The following is a 24,047-nucleotide window of genomic DNA, read 5'->3' on the forward strand; positions in this document are numbered from 1 at the left end:
GAAGGTTCCCTGGAAAAGGGAAAGGCAACCCACTCCAGTATTCTTGCCTGGGAAATCCTATGGACAGAGGAGCCTGGTGGGCTACAGCCCATGGGGTCACAAAGAGTTGGACACAACTGAATAACTAAACCACCGCCACCAACACCCAGGCTTAGGAGACATTTTCCTGAGGATGTGGCATTTGGGTGTCCATCTGGAGAGCAGACAGATGTTAAGGTGCTAGTGCAGTGTAGGGGTTGAGGATGGAAGGGGAGAGAGCTCAGGCAGAGGGGACAGCATGCGCAAAGGCCCTGAGACAGGAAAGAGCGCCGTGCTTCAGAGGAGATGAAAGGCCGTTGTAACAGGAAAGCAATAATGCAGGTGGGGATGAGTAAGAGCAGACAGCCTCCTGGGCCCAGGTGAGGGTTTCCCCTCCCTCCTGAGAGAAACAGGGTGCTTCAGAGCATTTTAGGTGGGCAAGGATGAGATCAGAGTGGTGCTTTCAGTAAAGTCCTGGACCATAGAGAATAAGATATGCAGCTGTCATGGGATGGGGGCAGTAGTGACCACAAGGATGCCAGGACCTGTGCTAGAGCTGGAAACCAGAGAAGAGCTGGCTGATTGTAATGAAGAACTAATAGTCTTTCCTAACTAAAAAAGTCACTCTTTTTCTCTCTCTCTCTCTCTCTTCCACAATTTTCTCTTTTTATTGGTTTTAAACACCTCTTATTTGGAAATAATTTCAAATTTCTAGATAAGTTTCAAGAATAAGAATAGGAGAGAAAACATTCTTATGCCCTCTACCCAGATTGCTAACATTAAAAATTACTTTTAATTTCAAAAGCAAAAAAAAAAAAAATTTCAAAAGCAGCACTTTCTCTTTGTAAAAATTCTGAAATATGTAATGTACAAAGGAGCAATCTTCCCTCTTTCCAATCCCTCAGGGATACCGCTTTTGTGAATTTGGAGTATCTTTCCATACCTCTTTCTAAGCTGTTTGCCAGGCAGACAAGTCAGGTAGCTATCCTGGGGCAGGGGCACTGTGGGTTGAGAGTTCTGGGTCTGAAGACTCATTTCTGTTGGGCACCTTGATTGCTCAAGGACAGAGAGTGAAATGAGATGATTAAAGGCTGAAGATGGTGGCCTGGGCAGGTAAGGACAGTGGGCAGTATGAGCAGAGAGGTCAGAGGGGAAACCTCCTGGACTCTTAGAGGCCCTAGAGGCCTTTACTTCCTCCCTTCCCGCCCCCCCCCAACCCCCACACTGTCCTCTGGAGTTTCTACATTGCCACATCTCCTTGGAGTCAGAGTTGAAGGGCCCAGTGGCAGAAAGGGTACATGTGGAATCATTAAAAGAAGCATAAAGGGACACGAGCCATCTTGAGTGGAAGGGGATTGGGAACCCAAAGGCTTAGTTTGATTATTGCAACCCCAACCTGTGAGCTGGGTCTTGTGGGGAGATCAGAAAGGCTGGGGGAGGCCCCCATCACCACTCTGCACAGTGTCCGTCCAGAGAGGGGACAAAAGATGTCCGCAGGTCTGAGCTGGTCCCAGTGGCTGCTGATGCCTATGCTGTTTCCCCAGCTCCTTGGTTGGCTTGATGGGAACGTTCAATGAGAAAGCAGAACAGCTGGTGGAGATCCTGGAAGCCCAAGCGGATGGTCAGACCCCAGTGTCCATGCAAGACATGCTGACCTGTGCCACCATGGACATCCTGGCCAAGGTGATGGGAGGATGGTGGGGTGGGGCTGGGGCAGGCCACACCAGCAATGGGCTCTTCTTCCCTCCTTTTTCCCTTCCTTGCTTCCCTCCCCTCCCTCCTGCTCCTCCATGTATCAGCCACCCCTTCTCTGCGCTGGGAGGGTCATCTCCTTTATTTCCTTGAACATTCGGAACAACCTGTAGTGAGACTGGAGCTACTAACTCATTCTCTAGACATGGACATGCAGAAATGCAGGGACTGGCTCTTGGCTGGTCAGTGGCAGGACCAGGACTGGATCTCAAGTCTGCCTGACTGTCAGCCTGAGCCCACCCACCCCCACCGCCATCTCAGCAGGGGCCCAGATAACTTCAAACCCAGGTAAAACACGGAGTGCAGGCATAGTGAGCGAGGCGTTATCACCATTCAAAAATTCACTGGGAGTTTGGACTTAGAATAAGCATCCAAGGAAGGCTGCATTTCAGGGGAAACATCTTGTCAAGGAAAGAAGCCTAGGTTCCCTGAGTGGCTACTATGTGCCACTTAATCCTATCACATCCCACAGGGTCAGGACCGTCACAGGTTGCTGTAAGGAGTGGACGGCACAATGCACGCAGAGCTTGCCCTGGGTCTTCGGTCCTCCCATCCCCCGCGTGTGACCTCACCCTTCTGTCTCCCCCAGGCAGCTTTTGGGATAGAGACCAGCATGCTGCTGGGTGCCCAGAAGCCTCTGTCTCAGAAAGTGAAACTGATCCTGGAGGGCATCAGCGCATCCCGGAACACTCTGGCGAAGGTACCACCAGGCATCGTGGCTTGTCTTGTCCTCATTTGCTGGAGCAATTCCTCCAGTGATTTTTTTTTCCAGAATGGGTTTTGAGTTCTGATATGTCTGAAGTGACTTCCGAATCAGTCAGGATTTGCATACATCCCCTAAAGTAGAGGCAGAAAATCAAAATGGTTTCAGAAAATTAGGAGTAAATCTTTCTCGTGTGTGAAACGATCCTGAAGCAGGTAACCCAGGATGGCAATGGTGACTCCACAACGTCAGATGCTCCTGTCTTTCTGCTCCAGTGTCTTTAGCGTACCTCCTCATTGTAATAAGATGGCTGCTGCAGCTCCAGCTATCACCTCCTTGTTCCAGGCATGAAGGAAGAGGAAGGGGGAAAGGTGGTACTATTACTAAACCAAATTTGAGTCTGCTTGCCTGCACACAGTAAAGCCCATCTTATTGATACTGGGTTGTGGTAAAGGAAAGTGCAGGGTTTATTGCAGGGCATCAAGCAAGGAGTGCTAGTGCCTAAAAAGCCGGAACTCCCCTAAGGCTTTCAAGGAAAGATTTCAAAAGACAGAGTGAGGGAGAGGGGTTGCCAGGTGTGAGATCTTGTCATAGATATTCTGACTGGCTGGTGGTGAGGTAATCAGGAAGCAACATTATCAAACTTCTGGCTCTGTCTGGTCTGGGGTCTACGTGCTTATAGGCAGCATACTGCTAACCTTCTCCACCGGAGGAAGTATCTGCAAAACAACTCAAAAGATATGGCTCCTAATATTATCTATAGCCCCTGAGGAGGAACTAAATGTCCCTGACTTTATTTAATGGCTATTTTTATTTTGTCTTCCTTGGCTGTTTCCTTTCTTTCCGCATATTCTCACTTCTCTGATTAATGTACCCTTTGGAACTTGGGGAAGACTTGGGAGGCTACAGCTTTCCTATAGACAAGAGGCAGGTGGAGGATGGCAGGGGGCAGGAGGGGTTGGGTTCTGCTCTGGGAAGACCCCATAGGGTCGCACTCAGCCACAGCACTTGAGCTGATTCCCAGACAGATGCCCTCCTGTCCCCTGGGACTTCAGACTCTGTGCTTAGAATCCCCTGATGCCACTGCATCTGTTCAGCAGTTAATTCCACTCCACTTCCCTCTGGCTTCTGTCCACTTTCCGCCTTCAGTGTAACCCTAACTGTATCCATCCTTCAGGAATCCTTTAAAATATATATATATATATAATTTATTTTTGGCTATACCACCCACGACATATGGGACCTTGTTAACAGTTTCCTGACCAAAAATTGCGCCCACACCCCCTGCAGTGGAAGAAGCATGGAGTCTTAATCACTGGATCACCAGGGAAGTTTCCCCCAGGAATCCTTTCCTATTTTCCAGTGCTCCGTGGATTTTTAAAAAAATAATTTATTTTTAATTAAAGGACAATTGCTTTACAGTATTATGTAGGTTTCTGCCAAACATCAACATGAATCAGCCATAGGTATACACGTCTCCTCCCTTTTGAAGCTCCCACCCACCTCCCTCCCCTTCGCACCGGGAGATTGTTTCAGATCCCTGCTTTGCCTTCCCTGGGTCATACAGCAAATTCCCGTTGGCTATCTATTTTACATATGACAATGTATGCTTCCAGGTTACTCTCTCCATACATCCCACGGTCTTCTTCCTCCCCCCACCCCACCCCCAGCACCACCGACCCACCCCCAGCTCCCCATCTGTCCATAAGTCTGTTTTCTATGTCTGTGTCCCCAGTGGTCCGTGGATATTTTAAGGCATCTTTCCCAACATTTCTAGGGATTCAGAGCAGGAAGGGGAAGCCAGTGCTTGGGCCTAGCCCACCGTCTTGATGAAATATCCTGGCTACTTGATCTTTTCTAGAATGTTCCCAGGTTCTTCTGACTTCCTAGCCTGCTGTGGATTTCTGAAGTCGTTTTGGAGCTGGGGGTGCAGGGGAGTGGGGGTGGGGGCGCGCACTGACGGGAACTCTCCTGCAGTTTATGCCGGGGAAGTGGAAGCAGCTTCGGGAGACCCGGGAGAGCGTCCGCTTCCTGCGCCAGGTCGGCAAGGAGTGGGTCCAGCGGCGCCGCGAGGCCCTGCAGAGGGGGGAGGACGTGCCGGCCGACATCCTCACGCAGATCCTCAAAGGTGCTGGGCCTGGGAGTGGGGCGCGGCGGGGGTGCCCCTCCCCTGCCAGGGTGTCCCATCACAGGGGACAGGGGATCAGGCTCCCGGGGCCCTGAGACGCGCCTTGTCTTTCAGCTGAAGAGGGGGCCCAGGACGACGAGATCCTGCTGGACAACTTTGTCACCTTCTTCATCGCTGGTCTGTAGCTTCAGCGGCCACCGAGGGTTCCGAGCTTTGCAGGAATGCTGGGGACCGTGGGCTACCTGACTCGGAGCTGGTCTTAGGCTGAGCAAAGTCCCACTCTGGGGGGGCTGGGGTGAGGGGAGCAGACTACCTCTCTCGTGGCTCGGGGAGGCCCAGGAGGCTCTCTTGGTGGCCCCCCACCTGATTGTTGTTCAGTCGCTAAGTTGTGTCCAGCTCTTTGCAAAGCTGTAGACTATGGCCCACCAGGCCTCCCTCACCATCTCCTGGAGTTCACCCAAGTTAGTGTCCATTGAATCGGTGATGCCATCCAACCATCTCATCTTCTGTCGCCCCCTTCTTCTCCTGCCCTCAATCTTTCCCAGCATCAGGGGCTTTCCCAAAGGTGGCTGCTTGCATCAGCCACCTGGTTAACTCCTTAACCCACCTGGTTAACTGAAGTGAGTCGCTCAGTCATGTCCAACTCTGCGACCGCGTGGACTGTAGTCTACCATACTCTTCCGTCCATGGAGTTTTCCAGGCAAGGGTACTGGAGTGGGTTGCCATTTCCTTCTCCAGAGGATCTTCCCGACCCAGGGATCGAACCCAGGTCTCCCGCATTGTAAGCAGATGCTTTACCATCTGAGCCACCAAGGAGCTGGCAATTGTGAAGTTTCATGAAGCTCCCTTTGGGGGCTCAGGAGAGCTTGGCCACGTGAATGCAAGGCTCTGCCTTACTCAGAATTTGTGGTGAGGCCTTCAGTAGATTAGCACCGGAAGACGCGTTAAGCACATTGATTCGTTTATTCATCAGATACTTCTTGAGCATTGTTCTTCACCTGGAAAACTCCTCACCCTTCAGACAGGAGATGTACCCTCTCCAGACCTCAGAAGCTGGTGCCCACAGCTTAGGCAGGTCATGAGCCTTGGCCCCAAAAGCCTTGCTTTCCTTGAGTCCCAGCTCTGCCCCTCCTGCTGTGTGACCCAAGAGAGACATATCCCTGTCAGCCACAGCTTGCTCTTCTGCAAAATGGGGACAAATATCCCTCCAGGCCAGGTGAGGCCCAAGGAGGGTTGGAGGAAAGGTCTTCCAGGATGTGATACCTGCATGCATGGGGGCAAAGGCTGGTCCTCTGGCTGCACTGGGTGGCACCAGGTGCAGAGGTGGACAGCTGTCTCTGTATCTGGAGGTCTGGCTCAGCCAAGGGGGCACAGTGAGGCCTTGAACTGCCTCTAGGGGCTCGGGCTATCAGAGGCCCGGTGGGCTGGGCCAGCTGCAGCCCTGTAGGCCACATGGGGCTGCCACTCTCCTCCTTCCCCACAGGTCACGAGACTTCTGCCAATCACTTGGCGTTCACGGTGATGGAGCTGTCGCGCCAGCCCGAGATCTTGGCAAGGTACGGAGAGGGGAGGTGGGGGGGGTCCCCTTGAGGTTGGTGAAGGGGGCTGTCTGACCTCTGGTTCCCAGAGGGCTGCCTGCTCCTACCTCCCACAGCTGAGCCCCCGGCCCCGTTCAGTGAGCCCCGTCACCCCAGCGTCTTTGCACTTGCTGTTCCTACCTCTAGAAGGTCCTCTTCCTGCTCTTCTCCTGGAGAACCTCCCTCCCCTCCTTCCCCCTCCCTCTCCCCTCCCCTCCCCCTCTCCTCCTCCCCACCCCATATCCTCTATCTCTCCCCTCCCCTCCCCATCTCTCCTCCCCTCCCCCATCTCTCCTCCCTTCCCCATCTCTCCTCCCCTCCCCCATCTCTCCTCCCCCACCATCTCTCCTCCCCTCCCCCTTCTTCCTCTTCCCTTTCTCCTTCCTCCCTTCTCCCCCTCCCCCTGCCTACCTTCCTCATTCCCTTCCCCCTCCTAAAACCTTTCTGACCCCAAAAGCAGCCACTCCGTTTCCCCAGCTAGCCTGCTCCCAGCTCACACATGCACCTTCTCCCGGGACCGTCTGCTTTGAGTCTATTTCAGTCGTGAAACCGGAAGCTCCAAGAGGGCAGGGCCTTGGCTGTTTCCCTCCTGAGATGTGTGCAGGGCCTGGCCAGGGGCTGGCACTGACGACTGAACCGAATTCCAAGCCAAGTGCTGAGGGAGTGCTTGTCTTCCGCTGGCGAGACAAAGGCGGGCCTCCCTGGGGAGGTGGCATTTGAGCGGGGGGCCGTTGGTTTCCTTAAATACAAACAGGGTCCCTCAAGGACTGGGGCCCAGACGGGCTGAGCCAAACGCCAAGGACAGGCTGGGGGCTGGGAGCTCTGGGGACGTGGGGAAGGGCCCATTAGGGCAACGGTTGTCATGCCCAGCAGTGTCATGCCCAGCAGAAAGGGCAGGCTGAACGATTGCCTGGGAGTATAAGATAACACGTAGGGCTTCCCAGGTGGCGCTAGTGGCAAAGAATCCACCTGCCAATGGAGGAGATGCAAGAAACACGGGTTCCACCCCTGGGTCGGGAAGAGCCCCTGGAAAAGGAATTGGCAACCCACTCCAGTGTTTCAGCATGAAAAATCCCTGTTTGAATCCCAGTTCAAAAAACAGGGTTTGAACTGTGGGGCCCCCTTACACGTGGATTTCTTCCACTAACTACTGGCCCCAACACCGCACAGTCCCCAGGGGTTGAGTCCAGAGATGTGGAACCACGGACACGGAGGACCAATTGTCCAAATTTACACTCAGATTTTTGACTATGCGGAGGGTCGGTGCTCCAACTCCTGTGTTGTGCAAGGGTCAACTGTAGCTTATTGGTGTTTAATAATACATAATACAAATATAATTATAAAAATAAATAAAATGAAAATACATAATAGTATTTATTAAAAATTTGGAATAAACAGAAAAGTTTGATTAATTATTACAGTAAATCCAAGGACTTCCCTAGCAGTCCAGTGGTGAAGACTCCACACTCCAATGCAGGGGGTGTGGGGTCGACCCCTGGTTGGGGAACTAAGATCCCACATGCCGCATGGCATGGGCAAAAAAATCAACAGCAATAAATCCACTCGTGGTGCCCCCATCCGCCCAGCGACAGTTCGTGGTTAATTCCTGAATTTCACCGTGTGTATTACCAGGACATTGCTCCACATTTCTGCAACCTCTTCCCAAGTCCATTCATTCTTTTTTCCTTAAACTTTTTTATTTTGTATTGGGGTATAGCTGATTAACAATGTGGGAGTTTCAGGTGAACAGTGAAGGTGCTCTGTCATACATATACATGTATCCATTCTCCCCCAAACCCCCGCCCCCCTCATTCTTTTTTAAATATTGTGTGTGTGTGTGTATCGTATATATTATATCACATCGATAATAAAGTTTACCATCTAAACTATTTTCAAGTGTGTAGTCCAGTGGCACTAAGTACATCCACAGTCAGGCAGCCATCCCCACCGTCCATCCCCAGAACATTCCAGCATCTCAAACAGAGACCGTCCCCGTTAAGGACTAACTCCCCACTCCCTGCCTCCCTCCCTCCAGCCCCTGGCCACCACCATTCTATTTCCTGTCTCTGTAAATCTGACTCCTCCAGGTACCTCCCACAAGTGGAATCCTACAGCGTTTGTCCTTTTCGCTTGGTTTCTTTCGCTCAGCGGAGCGTCCCTGAGGTTCAGCCACATGGCAGCATGCGGCAGGATGCCCTTCCCTTTGAAGTCTGAACCATACTCCATTGTATGGATGGACCACCTCTTGTCTGTCCATTCATCCATCAGTGGACACTTGGGTTGCTTCCAGCTTTGGGCTATTGTGAATTGTGTTGCTACAGACGTCAGTGTGCAAATATCTATTTGAGACCCAAGTTTCAGTTGTTTTGGGTGTTAAGCACCAAAAGAGGTGGGATTACCATCGCATGGTAATTCTGTGTTTAGTTTTTTGAGCAGCCTCCGTACCATTTTCCATAGCAGCTGCGCGATTTTGCATTCTCATCAGCAGTGCACAAGGGTTCTGGTTTCCCCACATCCTCACAACCCTTGTTATTTTCTGCCTCCGGCATGGGTAGGAAGAGGTCCAGGTCCATTTTCACTGCTATATATTATTGTTTAAATTTTATTTATTTTTAATTGGAGGATGATTGCTTTACAATATCGTGTACGTTTCTGCCATACATCCACGGGGATCAGTCGTAGGTATACATATGTCCCCTCCTTCCTGAACCTCTCTCCCACTCCCACCCATCGCACCCCCTCTAGGTAGTCACAGAGCACTAGGTTTGAGCTCCCTGCATCGTACAGCAAATTCCCACTGGCTGTACATTTTGCATACGATAACGTGTGTGTTTCAATGCTACTCCCTCTATTAGTCCCGCCCTCTCCTTCCCCCGCTGTGTGCACAAGTCAGTTCTCTGTGTCTGCATCGCTATTACTGCCCTGCAAATAGGTTCATCAGTACCATCGTTCTGGATTCCATGTGTATGCGCTAACATATGATAGTTGTTTTTCTCCTTCTGACCTACTTCCCTCTGTATAACAGGCTCTACGGTGTGAATCCTAAGGCTGGTGCCTGTATCGTTCATTCTGCCCTTTCCAGCTGCTTTGAGCCTAGCTAAAACAGGCCTCTCTGTGCCTTTTTTTTTTTTCAAGGTGTAAAGAAAATTCAGCTTGCATTTCATAAGGATGGTATCAAATTTATATATTTGAGAGAATGGGGTTCTGAGAATAATTCTCATTATAAAGAATTTATAATCCTGAGAGAATTAGCATCAATATAATATTAAGTCTCCCAAACAAAGATGGAATTTAATCTCCATTTATGCAATAGGCATCTTTGTGCAAAGACCCTGTTCTGAGGTGGTTTACCTCCTGCAGCCGATTCCAAGCAGCACACAATGATGGGTGGATGTTTTGAGGGCCAGAAACGTAGTTCGCAAGGGCTTGGGCATATGGGTTTGGACATGGCGGTTCCTCCAAGAACAGGGTCCGGGGGGCAGTGTGTGCAGCGGAAGGGGGCCCCAGGCCTCTCTCGTCACGCTTCCTGCCATGCCCCCTCTTAACACTCAGGTGGGGACCTCTCCCCTTGGAGACGAACTTGTCTTTGTCTGACCGACAGGCTGCAGGCCGAGGTGGACGAGGTCATTGGGTCCAAGAGGCACCTTGACTGCGAGGACCTGGGGAGACTGCAATACCTGTCTCAGGTGTGGGGGTGGGAAAGAAGCTCCTGGGCAGAGGTGGGTGATTGGCTGACCAGGCCTGCTGCCTCCCTGGACCCTGTAGGACAGGGATTCTCCCGTGTCCTGGCACCTGAGAATCCCTTGGGAGATTAAAGACCCTCCCTGTGTCCAGGCTGCTCCAGACCAAGGGTATTGAGCCACTGGGGGTGAGGCTGATCCTCCCCAGATGACGCCAACATGGAAATCAGCCCATTAGTCAAAGGTGCTATGTTTGGGTTTCCCAAGGAGCCTGGGTTCCAAAGGTCTTAGACTTTCCACCAGGGGGCCAGTCTCGACCTGCAGAGTCCCATCCAGTCCCTGACACAGCACAGGGGAGGCCTTCCTCCAGCTGCCCTGGGTCCTCGGAATGGTGGGGGCCCCAGTTCAGGGGAGGCCTGGCTCCTGGTGCGGTGGCTTTGATCAACCCCCTCCCCGGGCCTCAGTTTCCCCTTCTGTCCCATGAGGGGTTGGACATGGAGATGAGGCTAACCTTACAGGGGCTGGGGACCCAGTCTGGCTGTGGGCACACATGCAGCACCATGAATGGGAGCAGAGAAGGGTCTGGGACATGCTTCTGGCACTTTCCGTGGGGGTTTTCCTGACATCTGTCTCTCATTATCTGCCCATGCGGTGTCTGCAGGTCCTTAAAGAGTCGCTGAGGCTGTACCCGCCTGCGTGGGGCACCTTCCGTCTGCTGGAGGAGGAGACCTTGATTGACGGTGTCCGAGTCCCCGGCAACACACCGCTCCTGGTGCGTGGGGGCCCTGCCTGCCCACCCCTGCGTGGCCGGCTCGGGGCTGTCCTCTGAGGTCAGGGGCTCTGCCCTGGCCACCCTGTGCCTTCTCACTTGAGTCTAACCATAACCCTGTGACGTGCTTTCTCTCCCTGCCACACTGTCCAGCGTGAGATTACAGTGGGTGCTTTTACAACGGAGAGGCCTCATTTACAGCTGAGGCCGCTGAGGCTCAGAGAGGTTAGGTTACTTTCCTGAGGTCACACAGCTAGCAAGGGGCAGATACAGGGATGTGCCCAGTTTTTGAGCTGGCCCAAATTTGCCCCAGTTCCTTTTCTGTCCACAGCTCCTCCTCCCACTAAGGCTGGCTTTTCTCCCCCTGGTCGCCCTTAATTTTGTTTCTCTGGCTGTTTCCTCATTCATTCACTCAGGCTCCATTCATGCACAATGACCTCCATAAACTCACTACCCCTCCCCGCAAAAAACTAGAACGTAACGAGCGGTGTATACACGGCTCTCCTGGTTCCCCCCAGAAGCTGCCACTCTCCTGAATTCTTTGCTTGCCACCCGCTCACTCTGTGTGTGTCTGTGTGTATCCACACAATAATATCCTCTAGGACTTGCTTTCTGACTCAGCACAATGTCTGTTAAGATTGTGTAGATTTCCACGTGCGGCTGTAGGCCGTCCGTTTTCACTGCCCTGTAGCAAGGCATCAGTCATTCTGGATTGCTCTGTGCTGTGCTGAGTCGTTTCAGTCATCTCTGACCCTTTGTGACCCCATGGACCATAGCCCGCCAGACCCCTCTGTCCATGGGATTCTCCAGGCCAGAATACTGGAGTGGGTTGCCATTTCCTTCTCCAGGGGAGCTTCCTGACCCGGGGATCGAACCCGGGTCTCTTACGTCTCCTGCATTGGCAGGCGGGTTCTTTACCTGGGAAGCACCATATTGGATTAAGGGCCCTAGTGACCTCATTTTCACTTAATTACCTCTTTAAAGAGTTTATCTCTAAATACAGTCACATTCTGAAGTTAACTTCAGCATATGAATTTTAGGGGCACATGATTCAGCCCAAATAGGACCCAGTTTTATTTTCACAAAGAAGAATGATGTGTCCCAGCTGCGGAGCGGCTCCCCCTGCCCCAGGGCCCGGCCAGTCTCCCCTGCACACACCAAAGCTTTAGCCATGCGTGCTTCTTTATCCTGTTTATCTGCGCTTTTTAAAAAACTACCAGCTACTGCGATGACCGTCTCTTTAGAATGCCCTTGCATCTGAAAGGGCGAGGACCCGGGGCTGACTCTCAACCCCCGTGTCCAACCTGAACCCTGTGACCCTGAGTGGGCAGACCTGGGCTCCAACCCCAGCCCTGCTCCCTGCTGGCTGAGTCATCTCAAGCAAGACCTGAACTTCCGGGCCTCAGTACCATCCTGGCAAGATGGGGGCGCTGGTACCTGAGTCAACAGGATAATGTACATCCTCTGCCTGGCAAAACCCCCTGGCATGTAGTAGGCACCTTTTGGTGCCCCTAGACCCCTCCCCGTCTTACGCTCCCACTCCAGCCCTGGCAGCCCTGGACCCCACACAGAGGAGGAGCAGTGAAGATTTGGAGAGACACTTGGTGCAGAGGCCAGCACCCAGGGCCCGGAGCCAGGGCACAGAGCATCAGCCCCAGTCAGGAGGCACCAGGTATTCAGGTGAAAGACTGCTGGGGGGTCAGTGGCATCCCTGCCCCACTCCACTGAAGCGAGTCTTATGTTGAAGACAAATTGGAATAATAACAGCTCTCAGGACGGCCTTGCTGTAGACCTGAGCTTGCATCTCGTTTTGGCCACTTACTTGCCAGGTGACTTCAGGCATGTCATGAACCTCTGAGCCTCAGTTTCCTCATCTGTAAAATAGGGATAATTGTGGCTCCCCACACAGGGTAAAGCCAAGCATGCGATGATGTAGCGTGCCCAGCTGGTGGGCGGCACATTGGGCTGCCCTCTTTCTTCCTCTTAGACACTTTTCAGGGGCCAGTGGAATCCCTGGTCCAGATGGGCAGGTGGGGAGGTGGGCGAGGTGGTAGGGAGTCGAAGAGGGGGTGCTCTGCTCCGAGTCTCCCCACTGGGTGACTGCAGCAGGTAGGGGAGGTGCGAGGGGACCTACCCTTGGACCCAGAGACAAGAGGACCCTCTGCCCGGCAGTTCAGCACCTACGTCATGGGGCGGATGGACACATACTTTGAGGACCCTCTGACTTTCAACCCGGATCGCTTTGGCCCCAAAGCACCCAAGTAAGTCTGTCTTCAAGCTGCCAGCTAGTGGGGGCCTGGTGGGAGGACGGCCCCAGCGGCTCTGGTCTGAGCTGCCGTGACCACTGATGACTGCAAGGGAGCTGGGAGCCCCACTCTGCCCCCATTTAGAGGGAAGAAATCACAGCTCAGAGAGGTTAGGTAACTTGCCCAAGGAGGCACAGCCAGCAAGGACTCAGACTGGTTTTAAAGTGTGTGCTTGTAACCAGTCCTTTATACTGGAAAGCCCTGTGACTTGGGCAAGTGGCTGAGCCTTCCCTAGCCCGGATGATCCTATCTGAGAAATGGGAATACCAACAGCTCCCTCTAGAGTGACTGCTTTTAAGTACAACAGCTCTGATGGGGTCTGAGTCCAGACCCAGACTGCCTGGAGCAGACACGTGACCGCCTAAGTGGACCAAGTAGGATCTTGGGGGAGTGGCTTTGCCTCTCTGAGCCTCAGTTCCTCCATCTGTGAAACGGGACCAATCACAGCTCCTTCTGGAAGGCTCAGTGGAGGATGAAATGAGAAAACGCTGACCCAGAGCTCAGCAGAGTCAGCTGGTGATGTCTTTAGCGTGGTCAAAAGCAGCCCCGGCCCAAAGCCGTCATCACAGGGGTGGCCTCGTCACGACTGTCGCCTCCTGATGCCTCCCTCCCATTTGCAGGCCCAAGTTCACCTACTTCCCCTTCTCCCTGGGACCCCGCTCCTGCATCGGGCAGCAGTTTGCTCAGGTAGGAGGCCAGCTGCGGAGTTTTGGCCCAGAGGTGACCACGGGGTGGCGTCTGGTCTAGGAAGCACTTCAGAGCCCCCTGCTGCTCCAGGGTCCCTGGGGCTGGGGGCTGGGGGCTGGGGGCTGGGGGCCCAGGCAGCCATGGTGCCTCACTCCCTCATCCACGCCGCTGACTCACCCTCCCCACCCCCTGCGCGCACAGATGGAGGTGAAGGTGGTCATGGCCAAGCTGCTGCAGAGGCTGGAGTTCCGGCTGGTGCCCGGGCAGCGATTCGGGCTGCAGGAGCAGGCCACACTCAAGCCGCTGGACCCTGTGCTGTGCACGCTGCAGCCCCGGGGCTGGCAGCCGGCGCCCCCGCCCCCGCCCTGCTGAGGGGCCCGGGTGGGACCACACTCCTCGGCCAGGGCCCTGGGCACCCTGCTCCCCCACCCCCATCCCCAGGAGCACCCTCCACGCTGGCTCCCAGCGGGCCCTCGGCCCTCCACTGCCTGTTTCACCCCCTCCAAGCTCCCCCTCCCCGCTAACCCTGCCATCCTCCCACCGGCCCCTGCCTAACCCCCAGCTGCCACCCAGATGTGCTGTTTCTCTCTCCCTACCCGTCCACCCCCCCCCACCCCGCCTCTTTGCACAGACCACTCCCTCTGCCAGACACCCTAACTCTTGCTCACTCCCTAAAGCCCTGTTCAGGTGTCACCTCTTCCAGGAAGCCCTCCTGCCATCCCCCGGCTGGGCCAGGGGCCCCTCCTCTGTGCTCCCCCACCCCCATCACCTGTGCTACCTCTAACACCACACTGACCACACTGTATCATGAGTGTCCTTTGACATGACCGACTGCCCTGCCAGGCTCCGAGTGCCTCGAGGGCAGGGCCTGTGTGTGATTCATCTCTGAGCCCCCTGTGCCCACCCAGGGCCTGGCACAGTCGATGCTCAATAAATAAATATGTGTTGATTGAAAAAATGGATGTCCAGACTGGGTCAGGACGCTCTGCTCCATTTGCTCATCTGTAAAATGGGGGCCACATTGAGACTGATCTCTCTGAGGGCCGACATACCTCTGGAAGCTGCCCCCGGAGACGCCCAGACGATGCCACATTGGGAGAAGACCGCCCAGGTTCCCAGGCCGTTTTAGTAGAAGCCCGTTCCCTCGTGTGGAAGACTGTGCTCCTAGGGTGAGGCTGGGACTGTGGGCAGTGTTGAGAGCTTGAATTGAGGGGCTCGGGGACCCTGGGGCCTTTGTGGTCTAGTCTACTCCCAACAAGGCCATGGACACCCCAGAGGGCCTCCGACAGGCCAGAGCCCCCAAGACGTCTCTTGGGGGCAGCCTGGTGCCGCTGAGCACGAATGCCCACTGCACCCTTTGCATCTCTTGGCACAGGGCTGCCCCTCCCGACCTCTGGGGCCCAGGCAGTGAGACTGCAACCCTCATGGCAGTGGGCAGGTAAAGAAATTTCCCCTTCCTGCTCAGGGCCAAGGGGTGGCCAAGGGGCAGGAAAACCTGGCCCCACCGTTTCCTCTGGGCTTGTCCAAGGAAAGGGCCACCCCCAGTTTCTCCTTCAGCATTTGGGAGTTTGTCTAGGAAAAAGAAGCTGCCCCCGGACTTCCCTGGTGGTACAGTGGATAAGAATCTGCCTGCCAGCGCAGGGGACACAGGTTCGATCCCTGGTCTGGGATGATTCCACATGCCGCGGAGCAGCTAAGCCCGGGCGCCGCAACTACTGAGCCTGTCGTCTAGAGCCTGTGCTTTGCGACAAGGGAAGCCACGCAGTCAGAAGCCTGTGTGCTCCCTCTAGAGAGTAGTCCCCACCCTCCTCAACTAGAAAAAGCCCACACACAGCAATGAAGAACCAGCACAAACTAAAACACCAGAAATAAGTTAACTAATTAAAAAAAGAAAGAAAGAAAGAAACTGTCCCGGGCTCCCTGCCTGGGCTACGCGCCCCAGACAGATTCCTGCCCCCCTCCCCCCGCCCCGCTATACCCAGGAGGGTGTGGATTTAGGGTGTCCTATACATCTGTTTGCTGTACGTCTGCTCCTCAACCCTTGCTGCAGTCTTGAATAATGGCTCCTAGGGATCTTCCCATTTAGCAGATGAGAAAACTGAGGCTCGGGGGAGGCAGTGACCTGCTGGGCACTGGGATAGAGCCACTAGATGTGGGAACCTACAGTAAGAGCGGCCGCACCTGTACCTCTGGGCAGGGCGTCGGACCTCCGGGTGCGGCTGTGGCTGCAGATTCCTTGCTGAGAGAAGGTCCTATGCTCTCCCAGCCCCCTGCCAGACCCGAGCTCTAAGCTGGGCCATTATCAAGCTACACACCACCCCCTCGGTTTCCATCTACCTGCCTTGGAGGGAGGGGGCGTCGGAGGGAAGGCCAGAACCTTCTGTGGTTCTGAGATGGCTGTGCTAGCTGGACCAGCCTATGGGGTGGGGACCAGAAACTTTTCTTTTTAAGGCCCGCCCCCCCCCACCACCACCACCAGGAGATCCAAGCTTCCCTGGTGGCTCAGCTGGTAAATAATCCGCCTGCAATGAGGGAGACCTTGGTTCAGTCCCTGGGTTGGGAAGATCCCGTAGAGAAGGGAAAGGCTACCCAATCCAGTATTCTGGTCTGGAGAATTCCATGGACTGTATAGTCCATGGGGTCACAAAGAGTTGGACACGACTGAGCGACTTTCACATCACAGGAGTCTCCAGGGTGCGCAGGGCTGGTACCAGCCCCTGGAGCCCAGACAAGATGGACGGGATTAAGACCAAGGTCCTGCAGCCTGACCTCCTGGGGTCAAATGCTACCCTATCTGTCACTGGTTATGGGGCTTGGTCCCCAGTCTCCCCATCATAAGGGAGGACAGATAATATTACCCACATCCTAAGGTTGGTGCGAGAGTTAAGAGCGTCCTCCGAGGATGGTGCCCCGCACAGAGTGTTCCACAGTGGGAGATGGCTGCACACCCAACCTCCGCGGCATCTTGATAGCTGTTCCCTGCAGAGAGGGGAGGCCGGGCCGTGCAGTTCCCAGAAGGGACGCATGGTGGCGCCCCGGCGCAGCGCTCGGATCCGCGTCCGGCCCCCGGCCGTGTGGACGATGCCTCTCCGTCGCTCCGAGGGTCCGGAGGTCTGGAGGTCCGGAGGGCCAGGGACTCGAGGCGACGCCAGCAAGCCCAGCCTCCCGAAGGAGCGGTCAGGGCGAGAGGGTGCGACGCTGGCCGCCCCCCGGTCAGGCACGGGTGGCCTGGGGCCTCCAGTGACCCTGGCGGTGGGGAGGCGGGCATTGCGGTCCCCATTGCAGAACCGGGGCACTGAGACGGGCGGAGGTCAGGCTGGTGGGGCGGCCGGGGCGCTGCCACGCGTGGGGGTGCGGCGCTCACTCGGTGCCTCCCTCTTCCCTCTCCGGTGGGGAGGCCTGGGTCTGGCGAGGGCGATGCTGGCAGGCCCGCGATGGGACGAACTGGGCCGTCTGGACTCACCCAGAAAGGGTCCGGGGGTGGGGGAGGTGGGGGAGAGAAACACGTGAAGCTGAGTCCGGGGTCAGGCTGTTTGCTGCGGCCGCACCAGGTGGCTCTGGTCCCCTCCCTGCCCTGCCGTTCCTTCCCGCAGGACGGCGGGCAGCGACGGTCCTTTCCCGGCTCGCAGCCTCTCTGTCAGCCTGGACAAGGTGCGATGGGTCTACACGCTCACCCTCAGGACGCTTCCAGCCTGCACACTCACCCGAGCGCCCCTGATTCCCCAGTGCCAAGCTGCTGCAACTCCCCCGACTGCATTTTATGCTCCCTGGACATCATCTCCCTGTGCCCTCCTCGCCCCCAAGGGTCGAGCGACTTGTTGGGGGGGACCCCCGGGGTGTCTCTGGCCAGGCCGGGTCGGGGAGTGGCCTCAGGAGCCTTGTCTGCCGGTGCGGCCCGCCCAGCCACGGCTTGGATGGAGTTGCCCTGCGGGGCCTGGGTGGCAGCCCACGTGGTGGGTGGGCAGAGGACCACAGCGAGCTGCCCCACCAGAAAGGCACTGGATGGGGTTCCTGGTGGCCTCGGCCAAGCAGGCCTGCTATCCTCTACCCTGGTCCAGGGTCAGGGAGGTCCAGCCAGTGGGATGCCACAAACACAGTGCGGGCAATCACGAGAGGGGCTGGCCGCCTGCAGGTGACCTCAGGGCAGGGGCCAGAGGGTCTCAAGCCGGGGCTTGGTCCTGCGTCGCACCCCACTACACAGATGCTTGCTTTCCTCTGAGGCGAGAATCCTGCGTCTTCAGGGGGCTTCCTGACCAGTGTGTGACCCCAAGGAGGGTCTCGAGCCCCTATGTGCACATCTGCCCAGACCTTACCCTGGGCTCCAGACAGTCCTGGACATCTCTGGCTGGATGTCCAAAAATAAGTCTGGCCGGGGGAGGGGCAGACACTGGGGGTATTTCTGGCAGGCGACGGGAGACTTATCCAGGAGGGTCATTTCTCTGAATCAGGGAAACCGTAGGGACGGATGGTCTGGAGCTTTAAAAACGCTCATTTCTCCCAGAGCATGGCTCTCCCTCACTTCCTTCTCCCCGGAGGAAACCATGGTTACCTTCCTGGTCTTGCCCAGCTTAGGCAGCCTCAGCTGGGGAGCTGGACCCAGCCAGTCATGCAGAGCGGTCACCCCCAGGTGGGGGTCCTGAGGTCTCTGCGGAGGACAGGGACCAGCGGAGGCCTGAGCTTCCGCTCTTGGCTGGCTCGGAGGGCAGGCAACCCCCGTATGCCGTGCCCGGGTCCCAGGCCTGCCTGGGAGGAGGCTCCATGGGCCTCATGGTGGAGAGGCCGGGCAGGAGGTGGGGGGTGGAGGTGGTCCAGGGCCTTTCATTCAGAAGCCTGGCCTCCCAGGTGGGGTGTGGAGGGCCCCAGAGTCAATGCGAGGTGGGCAGGAGCAAAGGCCCGTCTCTTCTCCCCATTCACTGTCCTTGGGCCCAGCTCTGCTGGGGGCGGGGAGGGGGCAAGGGTAGCTATGCATCAGGGGCAGTCCCCTGCCTCCCCCAGGCCAGGAGCAGGGCCTCCGGGCAGCCCTGGGATCCTGGCTGAGGAGGAGTCTGGGATGATGGGGTTGGCTCACCCATCGAGCCCCTGCTGCTTAGCCAGCCCCAGGCCCAGCTGTACTGTGACCCTGGGCCCCTTTCTACAGACAAGGTCCCAATTGTGGGGCCTCACCCCTGCTGTGAGCCCAACAACCTGAGGAGGAGGCCAGAGCCCACCACCAGCTCCCCCGGCCACCAAGTGATGGTAGCGTCCTTGGCTCCCACCCAGGGGAAGGGGATTGTCCCGGGAACCCACACACGCCCTCACACCCTGGGGACCCCCAGAGCAGCTAACGGGTCCCTCAGGCTTCTTTCCTGACCAGGTGCCTGGAGACAGGAGGCTCACCCAAGGCCACCCAGGCAGTCGTCAACTTAAGGGGGCCTTGAGTGCGGGAAACCAGCTCCCAGGGCTACACTGGAGTGTGTGTGTGTGTGTGCACGCGTGCACGTGAGCAAGCTGCATGCATATATGTCCATTCATGGGCTTCCCTGGTGGCTCAGATGGTAAAAAATCTGCCTGCAATGCGAGAGACCTGAGTTCAATCTCTGGGTCAGGAAGATCCCTGGGAGAAGGGAATGGCAACCCACGCTAGTATTCTTGCCTGGAGAATTCCTTGGACAGAGAAGCCTGAGAGGCTACAGTCCATGGGATCGCAAAGAGACACGACTGAGTGATTAACAGCTTCACTTCATGCCTCTCACGCACCTCTGTGTGTCTGGGGTCTCCCCATCTCTGTGCATCTCTGCCTCTCACAGGTGAGGTGAGTGTTTGGGTCTCAGCGTCCACATCTGCGTGTCTCGGGCTGCGTGCCTCTGGCTGCGTCCGCTGTGACCTGTTTTAAGCTAAGGTGGTGGGCAGACCCGGGGGGTATTACAATACCCGCACACCCCATCCTAACCCCGACAGGTTAGGTGGCCTGCTCAGGGCCGCACACGGGGGGGGGGGATCCACCCAATGGGCACATCCTCTGCCCTTCTTCAAGTCATGGCCACCCACGCCCCAGGTGAGGCTCCTTGTTTGAAACCTTCCTGCCTCTATTTACAGGAGGCCCCGAGGCCCAGGGAGACAGGTCTCCAGCAGGAGGGAGGTGCCGGGACCCCTGAGACCCAGCCGGGGCCCATGGAAAGCTGGACCTCCGCCTTGACCCTGTCACGCTCCGAAGCCCTCCTGCCTCTGATCAGGCCAGCCCTGACCTTCCCACCCTCCCCGGTCCCCTCGCTCCCAGCACCGGTGCAGGTTGGCCGAACAGTGGGAACTCGGGGGGGCTGGTGGGGGAGCAGGTGTGGGGGTGTGTGGAGGTGCAGGGCTCACGGTCCCCAGGAGAGGTCACTGCGAGGCTGGTGGTCGCCCTCCCCTGGAAAGGGGAGCGCGGCTTCCCCCTGAAACCACAGTGTGGGGGAGGGTCGGGAGGGACCTCAGCTCAGGGCTACCCCCTCAACCCTCTGTTCCCTTCCAGTACCTCAACTCCAGCCGACTGCCAAGGCCACAGGGCAGTCCGCCTGCCCCCTAGCCCTGTCTCCCACCTCGTCCATTCCCGGGGTGCCCCAAGCTCTGGGCCAGGGCTGACCTCCGCCCTGAAGCTGACCCTCTTCCTGCCCTGGTGTCGGCTCCCTGTCTAGGTGCCTGCCTGCTCCTCCCTGGCCCTGCCCTCACCCTGCTGCCCCCCACGTGCCCATGAGCCCCGCACGAGGCTGTGCCCACGTCCCACTCAGGCCCCAGCATGAGTGCCCGTGGGTGACTGAAGTGGAATCAGACATTCAGGAGCCGAGACCACGCCAGCCTGGTTGCTGTCCGACGACAGGGACACCGACGACCAGCAGACAGAGGGTGGAGGCACAAGAGTACGCGCCGCACACGCACATGCACACACGGACCCGCCTCTGCACACGCAGGAATGTGCACACGCACACATGCACTCCCATGCACACTGTGTGCACCACACCACTGCCGCACGTGTTCACAGACACGCACGCGGTGGGCCTGTGGCTGCTTCAGTGACCTCCAGAGCTGAGGAACCAAGTTGTTTTTTCCCCAGGACACATTCCCACACTAAAGAAAACAGGAAGGGACTTGGGGCCGGGACAGGAAGAGGAAGTGGCCTGCGCACAGGGAGCCGGCTCCAGCCGGGTGGACCCCAGGCGGCTGGTTTGGGTGGGACTCAGGAGCGGACAGACAGACAGACAGACTGCTGCAGAGTGGGAGGTGGAGCGTCCTCCAGGGCGTCTCTGCCTTGGTGCCGGTCCTCAGCGAAGGCCCCTCCCGCTTCCAGGTGAGAAACCGAGGCGGGGGGTCAGCTCGTCCCAGTCACCAAGGAGGGCAGGGGAAGCTGGCACGGGAGCCCGGCCCCTCTGACATCACGCTCCCCCAGCTCTGGTGCTGCAGCCCACGTGGCAGTGGGAGAGGCGAGGCCTCTGCCGAGGACGCCAGGGGCCTTGGTGGGGCTCTTTCTGTCACCCGCTGGTTCGTCCAGTCCTGGGCAAGCCCATGGCGCCTGGCCTGGCCTCTGGCAGTCTTGGAGGGCCCTGAGCACGCACTGCAGAACACACACGAAGGAGCCGGCATCAGCCCAGCGTGCGCGCCACCGCTCCCTCCCCAAGACTGGGCATATCTGGTGGCAGGGAGTCTGTGAGGTCCCTGCCCCCAAGCCTGGCCCAGGGCTGGGTACAGGAGGTGCTCGTAAATGCTCCACTGGTGTGGCATTGGAGGCACAGAGAGGGACCACGACTGGCCCAAGGTCGCACAGCGAGGCTGGTCTGATCCCACCCATGTCCTCCTGCTGCAGCTCCAGGGGAAACCAGGGTGGAGGCCTGGGCACGTGGTCCCAGCCGGTCCCAGCCCCTCCCTGGGGTCACAGACTGCTGCAGGATCTTGTTAGTCCTCCAGACCCAGCAGGCGAGACTCCCCCCGGCCCTGCAGGTAGGGGGGCCCAGGGAAGCTTCCTGTCCTTTCTGACCTGCCTCCTTTCTCCCCTGCATGCCCTCCCAAGGCACAGGGCAGCTGGGTGTTCACTTTTATCTCCAGAATCCCAGTCTTAGGATAACATCTAGATGGTGGGAAGGAAGGAGGAGGTTGGGGCGGAGTCAGGGGCAGTTTAGGGCTTCAGAGACAGATAGTCTTGTTTGTTTGTTTGTTTGTTTGTTTTCATTTAAATAAAAATCTTGTTTAGCAGGGACCCAGGATGACCAACAGTCCTGGTTTGCCTGGGACAGAAGTTTTGCAGGACGCATGAAGACTTTCAGGGCTAAAACAGGGAGAGGTCCAAGGAGACCAGGACAAGTTACCCTAGAGGGACTCCAGAGACACTTAATCTAAGTCTACCCGATGCTTGAACTCTCCACTGTGTCCCCAGCCAGTGGCTGTCTAGCCCTGCTTACATACCTCCAGTGACAGTGAGCTCATCACCTTTCAGAGGAGCAAGAGCCAACCAAGAGGTAGAAACAGGCAGGACCAGGCAGTGACCACAGTGAGGTCAGAGTTTGCAGAGCAGAATGCAGGGGCCCCTGACCGGCCTTTAGGGGCAATCAGACAGGGCTTCCCAGAGGAGGAGACTGGAGACGAAGCCAGGGAATCCCTGAGCAAGGGGATAGCACAGGCACAGGCCAAGAGGCCTAGACCCAGCTCCCAGGGAGTGAATTTCTTTGCTGTTCACTCTGACAGCTGGTGTGACTCTAAGCACCCCGCCCCAGCCCTATCTCTGGAAAGGGGCCCCTCCTGCCTTCACACCCCACCCCCCCACCCACAGTCTCGAGGCTGGGAAAGGTCTCACTGCCAATGGAAGAACTGCTGGATGCCTTGGAATGCCATTCCCTGCCTGCCCCTCATTTTCTGAAGCACCAAAATCTGCCCCCTCCTCCAGGAAGCCTCCTCGAGCTTCCCAAGCCCTGGATGCCCCCCTTCCACTCGGACCAACCTTCTTCTCTCCTTGGGGTCACTACACCTTCAGGGACCCGTGTCACCCTCTAGTTGAGCTTTCCTGCCCCTTGCTTTCACACCTACTGGTCTCTCTTCCTGGAATGTCTTCTCATCCCCTGAAAAAAGCTTTCTTATGGATCAACTATGGATCTCAAATGCCAGCTCTTCCAGGAAGCCCTCCAGGATTTCTCTGACTGGAGTTGATACCAGCCTTCCCTTTCAGTCACTGCACTCCCTCTGTGCTGACCTCAGGCCTGGGTGGTGGGTGGGGGTGGGCAGCCACAGGCACCCAGCCCTGGGAACTCAGCCCAGAGCCTTCCACCTGCCTCAGTGCCCTGGTCTCTGGTCCTTGTGGGGGACCCAGGAGCAAAAGTGGGTTGGCTCTTAGGGCAAGCACAGAGCAAGTGCATACTAAGGGCTTGCTGCGGTATGTTCATTCATCTGATATTTCCTGAGCACCCTCTCTGTGTCAGACAGAGTCACATAGCTGCCCTTGGGGTCCTTTTCCATCCCCCAGCACACGTGGAGCAGTTAGAACAGTAGGGCCCCTGCTGTCCACGGCTCTCATCTCCCAGACAAAGGCAAGGGACACACCTTCTGGCCACCTTGGAGTCAGGTGGCTCCGGAGCCCAGCTCCGGTCATACCCCTAACCTGCTGAGGGGCCTTGGATAGCTCATGCGCTCTGTGACATGGAGACAATAGGGGTGGCTGCCCGGGAGAGCCGAGAGAGGGGACAAGTGTGGCAGCTCTGGGTGGCATCACTCACTGTCATCCTTCTCCAAGGACCCTAAGTGCCCCTCACTGGGGGGTGGGACCAGTCCCCGGGAGAGAGCTTGCAGGCACTCTGGGGTCCCAGGCTTGCAGAGAGGGGTCTCGCAGCCTGACTGAGTGCCCAGGGGTGCAGCCGTCTCTCCGGCAACCTTCTGAGTCTGCCAGAGAGGCTGGGGGCAGGGGAGGGCAGTACCCAGATTTATCCACCAATCCCGCAGGCTCCTGGCCCTGGAGCTCCTTATCTGCCCGGCCCAGCATGGGGCGGAGGGGGGGGCAGTGGTGGTGGCTGGGCCTGCCGGGGCGGGACGCCGCCTGGGAACTGGACGCAGCCGGGAGCCCCACCAGGTGGGCGACAGCCGCTGAGGTCCCTGAGCGTCCCCGTGGGCTGTGGCCGGCTGCCTACCCATCTCCCGCACCATGTCGGACGGCGAGGGCCCCTCAGCCGGTGAGTGGCAGCGCTATATTTACCCACCGCGGCTCCGGTTGCAGAGCCAAGGCCACTGGTCACCGAGGACGCGGCCCCCCCCAACCCCCCACAGCAGCCTGCAGGCAGCTGCGGGGCTGGACCCCCTTCCTCGAGCCCGATGCCTGGGGTGGGGGTGGGGGTGGCTGTGCGTATGGTGGGAGGTGCGTGACTCTCTAAGCTCAGTAGTGCCGCAGCCCCGGCTTCCCCGGGGCGAGAGCAGGAAGCTGCTTCTGCCCCGGACCCTCC

General features: G+C 57.1%; 2 protein-coding genes across 3 annotated transcripts in view; both read left to right on the forward strand.

The window, feature by feature from the left end:
• The window catches only part of LOC102178217 (cholesterol 24-hydroxylase), a 29,242-nt gene extending 14,662 nt beyond the window's left edge, over positions 1 to 14,580 (forward strand). Inside the window, exons 6-15 of the mRNA XM_018066571.1 lie at positions 1,563 to 1,701; positions 2,360 to 2,470; positions 4,451 to 4,601; positions 4,716 to 4,778; positions 6,085 to 6,157; positions 9,780 to 9,864; positions 10,520 to 10,630; positions 12,800 to 12,888; positions 13,554 to 13,620; positions 13,822 to 14,580. Coding sequence (XP_017922060.1) covers positions 1,563 to 1,701; positions 2,360 to 2,470; positions 4,451 to 4,601; positions 4,716 to 4,778; positions 6,085 to 6,157; positions 9,780 to 9,864; positions 10,520 to 10,630; positions 12,800 to 12,888; positions 13,554 to 13,620; positions 13,822 to 13,992 — 1,060 coding nt within the window. The 3' untranslated portion in view covers positions 13,993 to 14,580. The remainder of the gene's footprint in view (positions 1 to 1,562; positions 1,702 to 2,359; positions 2,471 to 4,450; positions 4,602 to 4,715; positions 4,779 to 6,084; positions 6,158 to 9,779; positions 9,865 to 10,519; positions 10,631 to 12,799; positions 12,889 to 13,553; positions 13,621 to 13,821) is intronic.
• The window catches only part of EML1 (echinoderm microtubule associated protein like 1), a 194,799-nt gene continuing 194,340 nt past the window's right edge, over positions 23,589 to 24,047 (forward strand). Inside the window, exon 1 of one of the 2 annotated variants that reach the window (XM_018066342.1) lies at positions 23,589 to 23,780. In XM_018066342.1, coding sequence (XP_017921831.1) covers positions 23,753 to 23,780 — 28 coding nt within the window. In that variant the 5' untranslated portion in view covers positions 23,589 to 23,752. The remainder of the gene's footprint in view (positions 23,781 to 24,047) is intronic. The other variant, XM_018066345.1, reaches the window with a different exon arrangement.

The sequence above is a fragment of the Capra hircus genome, chromosome 21, assembly GCF_001704415.2.
Source record: "Capra hircus breed San Clemente chromosome 21, ASM170441v1, whole genome shotgun sequence".
In the NCBI taxonomy this organism is placed as follows: Eukaryota; Metazoa; Chordata; class Mammalia; order Artiodactyla; family Bovidae; genus Capra; species Capra hircus.